This window comes from Sciurus vulgaris (genome assembly GCF_902686455.1).
Source record: "Sciurus vulgaris genome assembly, chromosome: X".
Taxonomy (NCBI): Eukaryota; Metazoa; Chordata; class Mammalia; order Rodentia; family Sciuridae; genus Sciurus; species Sciurus vulgaris.
This window is the reverse complement of record NC_136471.1, coordinates 22,937,788-22,952,169: the sequence shown is the minus strand read 5'-3', so window position 1 is coordinate 22,952,169 and position 14,382 is coordinate 22,937,788. Positions and strand designations below refer to the sequence as shown.

Genomic DNA, 14,382 nt, shown 5'->3' with positions numbered 1-14,382 from the left:
AGAATTCCACCCTCATCTGTGGATCACAGACGTGGGACTTGGTCTGGGTTTCAGTGATTCTTCTTGAAGGTGGGAATTGCCCTGTGGAGGTCCCCCTTCCTCACCTGTTAGTAGCCTACAGTTCATTTCAGCCCAGACCATAATCCCGCCTTCCACCAGACCTTGAACTCATTTGCCTGACTTGGAGGATGTAAAACTCATCTGGACAAAGCCATCCCTCCTCAGCCCTGCCACTTCTCACCCTGACTACTTTAAAAATTCTCTCTCCTAAGGTCCTTTTCTCCTCCCTTGCTTTGTCTTAACTCTGCCAGAAGCCCCCTCGTGAGCATTGCCACCTCTTCTGGTATTGCTTACTCAACAGGGACCCAACTCCTCCTCTGGCAGCCATCATTCCCTCCTTCCCCTCCCTCAGTGATGCACACTAATTTTTGAGATAGCTTCTCTCTCCTGAGCCTTAGTCTTCTGGCTCAAGCGTTCCTCTCTTGGAAGATCAGCACATCTTTGTGGTGGTCATCTAGCATTTGCCCATTGGGCCAGGGGCTGAAGATTAAGGGAACTGTCCACCCCTAAGCTTGGGAGAAGCTGGGCAGGAGAAGGTTGTGATGGAATGCAGTCGGCCACACCCAAACACGTGGCTGGGAAGGGACCCATCTGTGCTCCCTGGGCTTCAGGATCAGGCAAGAAAGCAGCTTGGGAAAACTGCAGCCAGAGAAGAGCAGGTGTTTTTAGCCTGCCCTTGACTGCTGATAGCATCTTCAGGTTTCCATCTCCAACAGCTGGGCAGCTCATCCTTCATATCACCTTGCTTTTTCCAATCAGAAGATGGAGGAACATAATGAATCTCTGCCACAAAATACTTCTGGAAGATTAGAACTTTCATGTGCCCTCCCAAGAATTTGAGCCACGGGTTCAACAAACCTTGATCCCAGCCAAGGACCTGTGGCCTTGTCATTCGTCTCCTAAGCACCCCTTTGTGCCTCTTTATATGGCATTTCTTCTTTGATATTGTGCATGTAGCCAAGTCCTAATTCCCATGTACTCTCCATACAGAGGAAAAAGATGGATTTGCCTGTGACCTCCTGCATAATCCTCCTGGGAGCGCTGATCAAGAAGGAGATGATGTGGAAGAGGATGATTTCATGTTTGAGCTCTCAGACAAGCCTCTTCTCCCTTGCTACAACCTCCAAGTGTCAGTGTCCCGCGGGTAAGTGTCTGAAAGATCTGCAGGGACCAAGTGCCAGGATCCTGGCAACCTCTGGCCTGCCTCTCAGGGAAGGTGGAGCTCTCCAGGAGGAGGTGAAGACCTGGCAAATGGGCATTGGAGTGTAGGCAAGATAACATGTGACAAGCACCAGCCTGATCCTCCGGCCCATGTTGAACGTAACTTATGTTCCAGCCAGGGTATGTGGACCTCTAGATCTGTACTAGTCCATCAACTGTAAGCATCTCCCGAGCCCCAAATCTGGATTTACTTCCTGAAGGCTTTGGGTACAGTTCTGGGTATAAGTGATAATCTGAGAGATATTTGGACTGATGAACTATTAGAATCTCTGGAACATTCTTGTGGTTTCTAGGGACAGCCAGACCGAATATTTGCAATTGAGATTCTTAGAAAAGCCGGGACATATGGTTGCCATAGCTGTGGAGCCACTAGGGTCCTTAAGCAATCCACGGCTTGGTTTCTCATAGCCTTAATGTTGGCAAGGTGATGGCATTCATGCTGCCAGCTCAGATGACTGTGCATTGATAATGGGGAGCACCCATGTTCCGAGACTGGAGTATACCTGACACTTAGTGTTGGACTCAACCAAATTAACTCTTTATTTGATGATTCAGAAGGGAGCTCAACCTGCAGGGCTGTGATTCTCATTGGGCTTCCCAGCACATCAGTGTGTGGAAGTGCTGGTTGGGAGAACAAGAATGTGGGATCAGTTGCCCTTGTGTTCCTAGCCCCCATCATGAAGTACTTTCTGATTACCTTGGCAAACATTTTAAGGATAATTTTCCTTGATATCTGTTTTTAAAATGTCAGACCCATTTTTTTTTTCTTTTTTTGAGACAGGATCTCACAAAGTTGCCAAGGATAGTCTCAAACCTGTGATGATCTTGCCTGAACCTCCCAAGTAGCTGGGATTACAGGCGTGCACCACGTTACCCAGGCCAATCAGACCCTATTTTAGAAAACAGCGAACTAGCATGGCATGAACGGGTTAGGGAGCCGGGTGGACGATGGATTAGAAATGTGTGAAGTGAGCTCCTCCGTTTATGAGGCTCGCTAGACCCTTTGCATCCCTTCCCCCATGGCCTGATAAGAATTAAAAATAGCCTATATGATGGCACTAGTAGGGATCAAGTTTCAGGGGCTTTTGGTCCTTATTCTTCTGGGCAGAAGCTGATCCCGGAGGGCGGGGCAGGGCCTCTGGGATATAGTATTGCACAGTGAATTAATTCCTCCGGAGTGTTCAGCACCTCCTTCTCTGAAACAGGATCTTGGACTGCAGATAGTAGAAGAACCAGGGTAGTCTGCTTTAGGTGTGGACGGAACATGGGCAGCCGAGGGCTGCATGCCACTGTGTTGTGAGCTGCTGCAAGAGCTAGGCAGCCGGCATGTTGTCAGCTGAGAGCTGGGTATGGGCAGGACTGTCTTCCTGATGTGACATCCTCCTGTGTTTGTCCTAAAACTGCCCTCCCCCACAGCTGTAGCCCAATATGGACAGTTCTTTTAAGTCTTTAAAAAGTATCGGAAGGGGCTAGGGGCCGTGGCTCACACCTGGAATCCCAGCTGCTCATGAGGCTGAGGTAGGAAGATCACAAGTTTGAGACCAGCCTCAATAACTTGGTGAGATCCTGTCTCAAATAAAAATGTAAAAAGCTTGGGAATGTAGCTGAGTGGGGGAGCACTTGCCTAGCATGCATGAGGCCCTGGGTTCAATTGCAGCACTGTGAAAATAAATAAGTAAAGAAGTTGTTGTGGGGAGGGACTCAGAGGCTCTGTGGGGTTCAGAAGTGCCTTCTGAATTATCAAAGCAGGACTGGATTCTGATCACCAGCAAGAAAGTTCTGAAGGGTTTTCCCCCATTCTTTGAGAGTGATGGACCAAGGATATGGTGTCAATGGTTCCTTCCTCTTAACCTACAATCCTCCATTCCCTAATCACATGAGATGACTGAGTTTGCTGTCATCTGGAAGAAATGTTGTATTTCAGGGATAAGGATTGTGGATTTGGCTAGACATTTTAAGCTATACAGAACATTCAATTTCATAAACATGTCTTAAGCAGCTGCACCAGGTCAAACCTTGAGGACCAGAACACAGCTCTGGGCTTCAAAGAATCCAGTCTAGTGTAGTAGACAGACAAGTATATAATTAACTCTAATAAAAGACCAAATGTTCTAGCAGTTTTATTATTGTATAAAGCTCAAACAGTTCAGAAGGGTGTCAAGTGAAAACAAAAGTTCCAGTCCACCATGAGCTCCTATTCCTAGACCTCAGAGGGTACCAAAGTAACGTTGCTTTTGCAATCTTTCTGGGGTAGGCTCTATTGGAAGCTTTTTTTATTTTTTATTTTTTCCTGTACTGGAGATAGAATCCAGGGGTCCTGTACCCCTGAGCTACATCCCCAGCCCTTTTTATTTTTAAATATTGAGACAGGGTCTCACTAAGTTGCTTAGGGTCACGTTGAGGTGCTGAGGCTGGCTTTGAACTTGCGATCCTCCTGCCTCAGCCTCCCGAGCTGCTGGGATTACAGGTGTGCCACCATGCTCGGCTTAGAAGTACTGTAATAGAAATATAAACCAAATACCTTGAGAACCATGGAAGATGGGATGAGTGTTCAGTTAGATTGGGGAAAGATTTCTCAGGTGATGGGGCATCAGAACTGGTCCAGGAAAGAGAGAAGGGCACAGGGCATGGCATGAGCAAAAGCACTGAGATATACAAATTCAGGAAGTTCAGAAAGCAGGGATAGTCCTATATCAGGTGGGTGGCACTTGGTGGGGTGAGGGATACAGTATGGGGAGGGTGTGAGGGTGGATATTAGGCCGAAGAGGTTGAATGGGATCATCTTCAGAAGGTCTTATTCACTATTATGCTAGAGAACTGGGAGTGTTCTTCTGGAGGTCCTGGGGATCCACTGAAAGCTGTTCTGGGGAGAAGCTGGGTGCAGCGGCACATGCCGATAATCACAGTGACTTCAGAGGCTGAGGCAGGAGGATTGCAAGTTCAATCAGCTTCAGCAACGTCGTGAGAGCCTGTCTTAAAAATTTTTTTAAATTTTCAAAAGGGCTGGGAATGTAGCTCATCGGGAAAGCAACCCTTGTTTCAGTCCCCAGTACTAGGGGGAAAAAAAAGAAAGGAAGGAAGGAATCTAGGAATCTAGGAAGCTGTTCAGGGAGGGGTGAAGGGTCAAGACTTTTTTTTTTTTTTTAGAAAAAAACTAATTGTAACAAGAGGATCCAGTGAGGACAGGAAGGGTGCAGAAGAATGACTTTTGGCAAAGTGAAGCCAATTAGGAGCTGGTGCAATATAGCCCAGGCCAGAGGTGGCAAATGCTGGAACTGGGACAGTGGAATGGCTAGGAGGGAAAGCCAGGTAAACTGGGACCACAACATGAGGATGTAGTGTTTCTTCCTGGTTTGGCCAGTGTGAGCGTTTGGCCTGTGACTGGCCTCTTCGCACCCCTCCCAGCTGTCCCCAGGCTGCCGCCCAGTCGGGTGTGCTCAGCAAAGGCAGACTGGCTGTAACGTGAGCCCCAGGCCTGCAGAAACGACAGCGGTGCTGCCGCTGGAGAAAAAACTTGTCTAATGCATTCCAGAGCCAAAGAGAAATGCCTTTTGGATTACCCGCAGTTTAGGCCTTTCTCCACGGCTCCCCCTGTGCTAGGGAAGATCTTGGAGAACAAGAAGGCAGAGGAAGCAGGAGTGAGAACAGGAAAGGAAAAACCAGCGGGGGTTAGCAGGGGTTGGGGGGTCAGGGAAGGAGTGGTCCCAGCACATGGTAAACCCCAGGTCACAGGGGTGGAGGCTAAGCCCTGGGGAAGCCTGCTGAGGTTTTAGTTCTCTGAAGCCCATGACCCTCCTGCTCCTTCTTTTTGGAAGAGCTCAGTCATGGGGGGAGTGTTCACCGACGTTCAGGTGAAAGCTGGGCCAGGCAGTGTCAGGGACAAGAGAAAACATTTGTCTCAGCCTCACCCAAAGAGCCCGTGATTTAGTGGGAAGTAGCCAGACTGGCAGTGAGACTTGGGGGCATGAGGAGCTATGTTTGCCCCCCAGGGGGCTCACTGGGCCTCTCCCACAGTGTCTGGAGTCTGTCCTTCCCTGACTCCTGTCCTTGCCTCTTCAGGCCCTGCAACTGGTTCCTCTTCACGGATGTCCTGAAGCGGCTGAAGCTCTCCTCCAGAATCTTTCAGGCACGGTTCCCGCACTTTGAAATCACCACCCTGCCCAAGGCCGAGTTCTACCGGCAGGTGGCCTCCAGTCAGCTGCTGACCCCTGCGGAGAGGCCTGGTGGCTTGGACGACAGATCTCCCCCAGGCTCCTCTGAGACTGTGGAGCTAGTGCCGTATGAGCCGGAGCTGCTTCGGCTCCTAGGGTCTGAGGTGGAATTCCAGTCTTGGAACAGTTGACCGGGAAAACAGTCCCTCCCTGTTCTTTCTCCTTCGAGTTCACCCTTCCCTCACCTCCCATTTCTTCCCCCCACCGAGCACCAGACTGCAGAATGAGGCAATAATACGGACCAACAAGAAGCCGCCTTATCAATGCCAGCATTAGTGACTGGATCTTTTTGTTTTTCGGTTACATTAGCTCTCATCTCCCTGTCATCGTCATTGTCGTTGTGGTTGGTGATGGGGGTGGAAAGTTGAACTCCATGTCTGAAGATGGGAGGTCCCTGGGGGTGGTGGGAAGTGGTGCCAGGGTCCCTTGGACTGGCCTCCGTGTGCATGACCAAGACCAAATGTGGGCCTGGGTGGCTGTGGCCTGTCCAGAGGAGAAATCAGAAAAGCCCAAATCTGAGCGCCCCCCTCCGTCCCCCTGTGTTCTTCTGTCTTCCATAGTATTTATTTTATTAGTATTTAATTTGTATTGTTTCATTGGTTTCTGATAAGTCTGTATCACTGTGACGATTTGAGACAACTTGTTGTATTGAGGGACTTTCTTTACCTCCTTTCTCTTTCTTTATCTCCTTTTTCTTTCTTGATAAGCTTTGGGGCTGCTCCCTCCTTCTAATAGTTACTCCCAGGTTGCTTTTTCCCCACTGGGGAGGGGGCTGGGTTGGGGGACACCAACTTGTGACTAAGGAAGCTGGCCCAGAGCTGGAGGGCTGGGGGTAAATCCCGAGGCTTTGGTGCTCCCCCTCCCCCCGCCAGTTTTTCTCCTCCCATCTTGACATTAGTGTTTACTGGGGAGAGAATTGTGGGGTAAGGGGTTCATCTGAATTACTCTAATAAAGGGGAGTTAAGGGGTCTGAGGGGTGGGGGTCCCCCCTCCCACTTCCTTCGCAGCTCCCCTCAGAGTGCACAATATGGGTTCGTTCTTGCATCTTTCCCCCTGCACCCCCACCCACACCACCCCATCCTGGCCTCCCCTTCTCAAGATACTGAGCCTCTCATCTCCCAGCCCTCACCCCCTCAACTCTACCCCTTCCCAGACTCGCAGCACCTCTTTCTGCTCCCTCCTTCTCTGCCATTCTTTGGATTCTAAAGAGGACTCTGAGACTGACTGCCAGATGTGAAATCAGGCATCAGCTGTTCCCTAGGCAAGGGCAGGAGACCAATCTCCAGCCCAGGCTCCACTCCCACTTGGGGCCCGGGGCTGAACATGTGGCCCCACCAGGCGTCCTGTCTGGCCTCGGGGCCTCCAGGCCTCCTGGCCTCCAGTGCTGGATCTGTTCAGGGAGAAAGAGGGAAGAGTTTGGGTTGCTTCCCTGTCCCCACCCCCTCTGTGGCATTGTCTTTCCCACTCTTGTTCTTATTTTTCTACCAATTGCTATTTTTCCGAACAATCCTTGTAGAGAGTATGTACCATCCAAAGGCAAGAGGGCTTAGCTGTGGCTGGCCCTGGTTGGAGATGGTACAGTTTTATTGTACAGGAGCTAAAAAAAAAAACCAAAAGAAGAAACTGGAAAAAAAAAAAAAGAAAAAAAAAGAAAAAGAAAAAAAAAAAAAGCCAGTTTGAGGATGGGACAATCTGTTCTCTGGAGGCTCCTGACCCATTCGGGAGCATTGGTGGTTATTTTCTTTGTATTGTGTTTGTTCTTTGTTCCTGGGGGAATTTCTGGGCCCCCTTTCTGTAGGACTGCTCCCCAGCCCCACCATTCTGCCCAGTTGGTTTTGAACAGTTGTTCTCCCTTTTTAAAAAAAAAAACAAAAATATATATATATAAATATATATATATAAAGTTGAGGGGTTTTGGATTTTAATTTTTTGTTTTGGGTTTCATGGTATTGTGTGATTTATTTTGTTTTATGTTTGCCTTTTTTGCATTTGGGTGTGTATTCTGGCTGCTCTTTATGTTTCGTTTTAAACCACTGGCTATGGAGTCAAAAACACTTGCATACTGAAAAATCTGTGTCAGGGCCTCAGTCTGCTGTCTCTTTTCACTCTTTTCCCTTTGTGGCATTTCTGGGGTTAAGATGGGCATCCAGATTCAGTCAATGGGGAAACCCTGAATCCTTTTTATTGTGGTCCCCAGGGGTGCACAGGGTGAAGGCAAGGTGCACTGGCTCATGAACATTTGGGTCACTGGGTTGTGATCTGGAAAGAAAAGGCAGGAGCAAATCCCAAGAGCTGGGCTGGTGGGAAAAGACAATATCTGGCTTACCTTGCATTGGTCTGGGAGGCTGTGTGTGAGCATTCCATGTTTGCCACAGGAGTATCAGGACTAAGGGGAAGAGCCCTCTTTTTGGTGGTGGTGGGGAATGAGCCTCCCTAAATTCACCTGCTTGCTGGCTCTCCTTCCTGCCCTGGACCACCCACCTGGCTGCACATCTGATCACACTGCCCTGGCCATTTGGTCAGTGCCTCCCCTGCACCCTGCACAGTGTTGGCCTTTTAGCCACCCAGCTACGCTGAAGGCATGATTGATTTTACAATGTCTCCTCCCACTTTTTTGTGTGTGCGTAGGAGGGGTGCTGGAAATTGAACCCAGGGGTGCTCTACCACTGAACTATATCATGGATTTTATTTTATTTTATTTATTTATTTATTTTTTGCAGTGCTGGGGATTGAACCCAGGGCCTTGTGCTTGCGAGGCAAGCACTCTACCAACTGAGCTATATCCCCAGCCCCTCATAGATTTTATTTTGAGACAGGGTCTCGCTGTGTTGCCTGGACTGTCCTCAAACTTACAGTCCTCCCAAGTTGGTGGGATTACAGGTGTGTGCCACCATACCCAGCTCTCCTCCTGTTTCTGAAAAATGGGTAAAACTATGATTCGTTTTACTGCAGGCTTCAGAATGTGAGGTTTACAGTTTGAGGGAGATGTTGGAGGGGCCAGAGCTGAGCCTTTCAAACTACATTTCTACTTGAATATTCAAGTATCCACTAGGCATCACCTCTCCCGGGAAGTCTTTCCCAGCGACTCTGGTCCCCTTTTAAGCCCTTGCTGTGGCTTCAGTGAAAATGCGAGGGGATCTGTGTGTCTGGCATGCTGAAGTCCAACCATTACCAGGAGTGAACTGTGAGCTGCTCTCCTTGCTTAAGCTTCAGAAGCTTACTTTGGGTTTTTCTGCCCAGAGAGAGGGGCATCATCCTTTTTGAGCCACAGCATTAATCTTCCTCATCAGCCTTCCCTACCCACTTTCTGATCCCATGGTCTTCCCAAACAACCCCATAGTGGTTCTGATTTCAGGTCCATCCTCTGGAACTTGTGGCTAAGAAATCAGATACATCATTAAGTCATAGAAGCCACTGTGCTAAGGGTAGGAGTCAGCTAGGCCTGGAATGCTATGGGAGCTCAAAGAGATGGGCTAAGGGCATGGCGGTGGCTGGGAAAGACTTCCTGGGAGAGGTGATGCCTAGAGGATACTTGAATATTCAAGTAGAAAAGTAGGCATTAGAGGTGGCAGGGAAGAATGTTTGAACTGAAGGGACAATCTGAGCAAAGACTGGAAGACCAAGAAAGGAAGGGAGTTAAAGTGGAACCAGTTTAGTTTTCATACTTTACCTTCCACCTGGAGTTTTACTGCCCTTCTCCACCAGGTTGTAAAGATCAAGGCAGGAGGTATGAACTGTTGTACATACACATCTTCGCAGGTGGCTTCTTACTAAGTGTTCTCCTAATTCTTCCAGAGTGGTGTGGGAAAGAGTACCACCACTTACTACCAAGGCCCACTGCGGCTGAGGACCTAATCTTCCCAAACCTTCATTGTTCCATCTGCCAAATGGTACTCTTCCGACCTCCAGACCAATGAGGATCATACCGGGGACGAAATAGGCTGTTCAGCTGAAGTTAGTTCCTCCTGAGTCAAGGTCGAAAGCAATACAGTTTAGTGATGATCTTACCAGAATGTTCCTCTTTAGGGTTGAGAGAACCTGAAGTCTCAGTATTCCTCGGAGAGAGGCCAATTTCCGGATCCCTATATGATGTGGGGTAGTGGAGGGTGAATTGGGCAGTAAATCCTGCCCCTTCCCTACTCTAATAACCGGGAAATCTGTCCGGCTTTAAGTGTCCAGTGTTGACGTGTTTTAGGAAGGGTGGGATCTGCCCAGGGCGTCCTGCATCGCTGCCAGAGGAGAACGCAAAACGCATGGGCCCACGGGACCTGGCAATGGGGTCGGCCGGGGCTCCACGTGTTCCCCCAGAGCTGGGGTTTCCGCCGCAAAGGGAGCTGGTCACCCCAGCGTCCGGACCCTCCTCGGCTTGACGCCGGCCCTCCTGGAGGCTGGACTCGCGCTGCAGGCGGTCAGGGCCCTCCGCGGGCAAATGGATGACACGGGCGCCTCGATCTCTCTCGCGTTTCAAGGTAGAAAGCGGTGGTGCGTGAAAAGTGTAGTTAAAAGCAGGCTGGGGCGGGGAGTGAAAGAGACGCGGGGCCCTGCAAAGGGGACGGTCGAGATGGCCGAGGGCTCGCTCCAGTGGCCACAGAGCCCGCGGCGGGCAGCGCGGGAGGCCAGGCTCGCCGCGTGCTCACCTGCTGGTCCGGGAGGCTGGGGGAGGGGGCTCGTGGGCGGGGTCAGAGCACGACTGGCCAATAGGGAGAGAGCAGCCGATGGACTGCCAAATTCCCCTTGGAAAGTGGAGGCGGCAGAGGCCGAAGGGAAAGTTGGAAGCTCCGGGCCAGTGGCGCCCTCGGTGGGGGCTGGAATAGTCCAGGGTAGTTGGGGGTGCGGGGGCACGGACGAGGGACTGGAAGGCGCAGGCCGCGGCCGTCTCCTCGAGGAACGGTAGGCCCCGCCCTGTCCGCCCCTCCTTCCTGAGCGCCGCTGGGCAGCCCGCCCGCCGGTGCCGGCTCGACCGCGCCACCTGCTGGACATTGGCCTCCACGTCCGGGCGCCAGGGCCTAGACTGTCGGAGGCTGAGACCCGGGGAAGCAAAAGTTCGCCAGAGGCAACTGCCTCCTTTGGAGTACTTGATGAGGTCAGAAGGCTTGTGACTGTCAGAATAACTCTGTCCCGTCTTGTCCACCCGGTCCCGACATTACCACCACTCAGTCTCACCCAGGGATGAGGAAATAATAGTGAGGCAGTCCCTGGAAAAGAGGCAGTGGCAAAGGGCAGTTCAGGAGCCTATGGCTCTGGGTGATAGGCAGCAAGACAGAGCTAAGAAGAGCCCTGGGCTCCTGTGAACCCTGTGGTGCATGGGGTAGCTACGGACTTTGGCAAAAGAAATAGCTGCCTACAGTGTTATATGAGGGGTCAACACTGCCATAGCTCCTGAGTATGGGTTATCCTTCTGTCTCCTCTGGCTTGCCATAGTATAAGGCAGAAGTCACCATAACTGGAATCAGGACTCATCCATCCTTTCAATAAACATTTATTGAGCACCTACTGTGTGCCAGGCACTGTGCTAGACGCTGGGGATACATCAGTGACTAACACACAGTCCCTGTCCTTGAGGAGCTCACAGTCTATTGGAGGGGAAACATACATAAACACATAATTAAAGAACTACAATGTGCTACATGCTACAATAAGAGGTATATACAAAGTGCTGTGGGAGCCCAGAGGACTGAGTGGTGACACATCAGCTGCTGGGAGGTGAGGCTCATTGCTTGACTCCTGACTCCATTAACTCTTGCAAAGGCAGGGATATTGTTGTCCCATGACTGGTTAAATGTCATTTGGTTAAAATGAACCTGAGGTTCTCCTCTAGCCCTTTCCCATAACTATATCAGCACAGATTAGTTTATCAGATTAGCTGTTTTAACACTTTAAGTAGGAAAGAAACTGGACAGGGAAGTTTCTTTAGGGGCAGAGGACTTTCAATGTAGTAACAATTCTCTGGTGTTTAAATGGGGATGTGGCGGGAGTACCATGAGGACCCTGAGCCAGGGAGGGCAGGCCCTGGGCAGTGGAGCACCTGGGGTGAGTGCCTGTGTGGTGGGAAGGTCAGAGGTCACCTACCTCAAAAGTTCGGTCCCCATCTCCCACCAGCTCAATCAGTAACCATTTGTTGATGCTTATCTGCTTTGTAGTGTGCCCTGTTCTATGTGTGCTACAGTCCCCCTCCCCCTCCGGGAATACACTGAATGGGGAGACTTAATAGAATCAGGTCATTGAAGGTTTAAGTAACAGTTGTGATTGTGATAGAGGAGATGTCACAGGCTGTTCATGATCAGTTGCCTAAAGAGTGACAAATGCAATGAATTTTAAAAAAGGAATTCAGTGGTAGCCTGGTCTGGGGAGGCAGCCTCCACGAAATGAGTCTTGAAGACAGTCATGACTTTGTTGGTACTAGGGAATAGAAAGAGCATTTGGATTAAGCAGAACCCAGTAAAGGTAGAGCATGGAGGCGGGAAATTTTGAATGGAGGGATGTTCAAAGACTAACGGATCCATCCATTTGGAGCAGTACATTGGGGCAGAGGAGGGAGCAGTGTGAGTGGACTGGGAAAGTTAGATAGGACCAGATTTTGAAGGGCCAAGGACTTGGGGCTTAGCCTGAAGGTGGGACTGATGCCAGACTTAAAATCCTTCTGAAGTTATTTCTCTGAGCTCTCCAAGTACTCCCCCTTTCTTCCTGTAGGACCTCTGGACTGCCTCGTGAATTAGCAACTGAAGGTTTCACGTTGGGCATCTAGAAAGGATTGGGCAAATATGTTAAGTATCACTACTACCTGTGGACCAGGAGGAGTCACTGAAGGCTTTCTCATGGAGAAAGGATAGGATCGGTGCCCTGACATATGGGAGATGGTTAGATAGTCACACTGAGCAGGGTGTTGATGTTTTGGGCAGGGGGAAACTCTGGGCAGTATGAGCCAGACTGGAGGTTCTGGGAATGTGGAAGGAAGGAAGGCCAGAATTGAGAGGCACTGCAATCCTCTGGACCTCAGGAGCCGGGATGGGGACAGGATCAAGTGAAGACAGCCATCAGATAGCTCTAAAATTTCAAGCTTAGAAGGTCAAGAGAATGTTGGCAAGTCATGATGCCTTTTGCTTGATTCTGAGTGTGGAAATTTGAAATCCCACATATGACAGAGGGACTGACAGATATTTGGGGAGAAATGTTCAGTGGATCCCTAGTCACGTGAGCCAGGGTCTCAGGAGAAAAGGCAGGCACTGGAGTTCTAGATTTAAGTCTCATCCGGAAGAGCCAGGCTGTGAGCATGATGAGACCCTTGGGGAACACCCACATTTTAGGTGGCAGATAAGGAGCCAGCACAGGCATGGAGAAAGGATGTTGGGGAAAGGAGAGCCTAGCTACTGTGACGAGAACTGTGGAGGATATTTGATTTCACCATGAGGGTACTGAAGACCTTCAGATGATGTGTTTCTGTGGAGTGGAGGTGGGGGGGCAGAAGCCAGATTCCAGTCAGGGACAGGGTCACGCCTAACCCATGCTATGCCTTTGTGTGACTTTTTCTTAAACGGTAACCCTTTCTTAAGATGCTTACTATCGACCATCAGGAAATTGTCATAATAAGCTGATTTTATTAGAAAAAGGCACTTCGATGCCAACTGCTGGAAACATATAGTAAATGCACTTGCAAGGCCACCTCCCCAGGGAAGAAGAGAGTGGGAGAGAATGATGACTGGAAAGAGAGAGAAAAGAGCAGCCAGGGAGGTAGTTAGATCAAGTGGGTGGTTTTGTGCTGAGGACGGAGCAAAAGTCCTGAGGCACTGATTCACATTAACCAAATTCACCAGAGTTGCTTCCAGGCATTTCTTAGTTTTGCCCCCAAACTTGGCAGGAGAGAGGCAAGCAGATTCAAAGACGAAGGGAGGGGACCCAGGCCTCAGAAAGAGAATAGGAGCCACACGGAGACAGGAGGGGTGCCATGGAAACCCATGTCTGCCGGCTCCTGTCTTCTTGGTGAATAAGGAATCAGCGTTAGGTGCAAAAAGTTGGAAATGAAGAGCAGCAGCCCACCTGAGAAGGTCTGTGGTAGCCATCGTGGGAGTGGGCTGGCACACCTCTGAGGGGAGGGCAGGATGGACAGCAGAGACGGCAGAGCAGGCATGACGCAAGCGCATGCACACGGGCAGGAATGGAGGTAGGCCCAGGCCGGGCTGTCTCCTGACTAGCCCCAGCAATGCCAGACAGCTGGAAAAAATCTCAGGGTGAAAAGTAATGAAAAAGGAGCCAAGGATGGGACACATAGGGCAGTGTGCCAGAGAAGGCTGTTTTCTGGTGAAAGGATGGTGTTACACTAACAGCCCAAGCCCTGGGCACATTGAACTAACCCAGTCCTGACTGGGGACTCTGCAGCTGGGTCTGACTCTAGAGGTGTGCTTTTCCCTGACTAATCCTTCAGCAAAGCACTCTGAAGTGGCCAAGTTTCCAGCCTGCCAGCATTAATGACTTTGGCAGGCAATGTGGCAAACTCTAGGGAAAGATCCTGTAGGGGTCACACCCAGCGCTGAATTCTCTTCTCTTTCTTCATTTGTGGCTTGATCCCACTCAGCCTTCTTGTCCCTTAGGAGTGTGTGTCTTCCGCAACACGCAGACCCACTGAAGCTCTCCTATCTGAACCCATTCCAGCTCTGTGACATCTCTCCAGGTTTGGGGGATCCAACCAGTACCCCATAGTCTCAGAGCAACTGAATCTTGGCTTGAACAAAGGTAATTAGAAAATTCTTTCCCTTAAAAAAATTCCCCATCTGTGTGGTTGTCCCATGAAGGAACATACACCCCCTTTAAGATAAGACCTCACAGCTACACCCCCATCCTCCCCGCAAAACGGAAGATACAGGCCCACAAGTACACACAAATACATACAGAGATA

At 50.1% G+C, this 14,382-nt stretch overlaps 1 protein-coding gene across 10 annotated transcripts in view; it reads left to right on the top strand.

Moving 5' to 3' along the window:
• Positions 1-7,417, top strand: part of BCORL1 (BCL6 corepressor like 1) — a 67,395-nt gene extending 59,978 nt beyond the window's left edge. For all 10 annotated transcript variants that reach the window (XM_079123332.1, XM_079123328.1, XM_079123329.1 and 7 more), the window contains 2 exons: positions 1,051-1,204; positions 5,341-7,417. In XM_079123332.1, the coding sequence (XP_078979458.1) occupies positions 1,051-1,204; positions 5,341-5,623 (437 nt within the window). In that variant the 3' untranslated portion in view covers positions 5,624-7,417. The remainder of the gene's footprint in view (positions 1-1,050; positions 1,205-5,340) is intronic.
• The last annotated feature ends 6,965 nt before the right edge of the window (positions 7,418-14,382 follow it).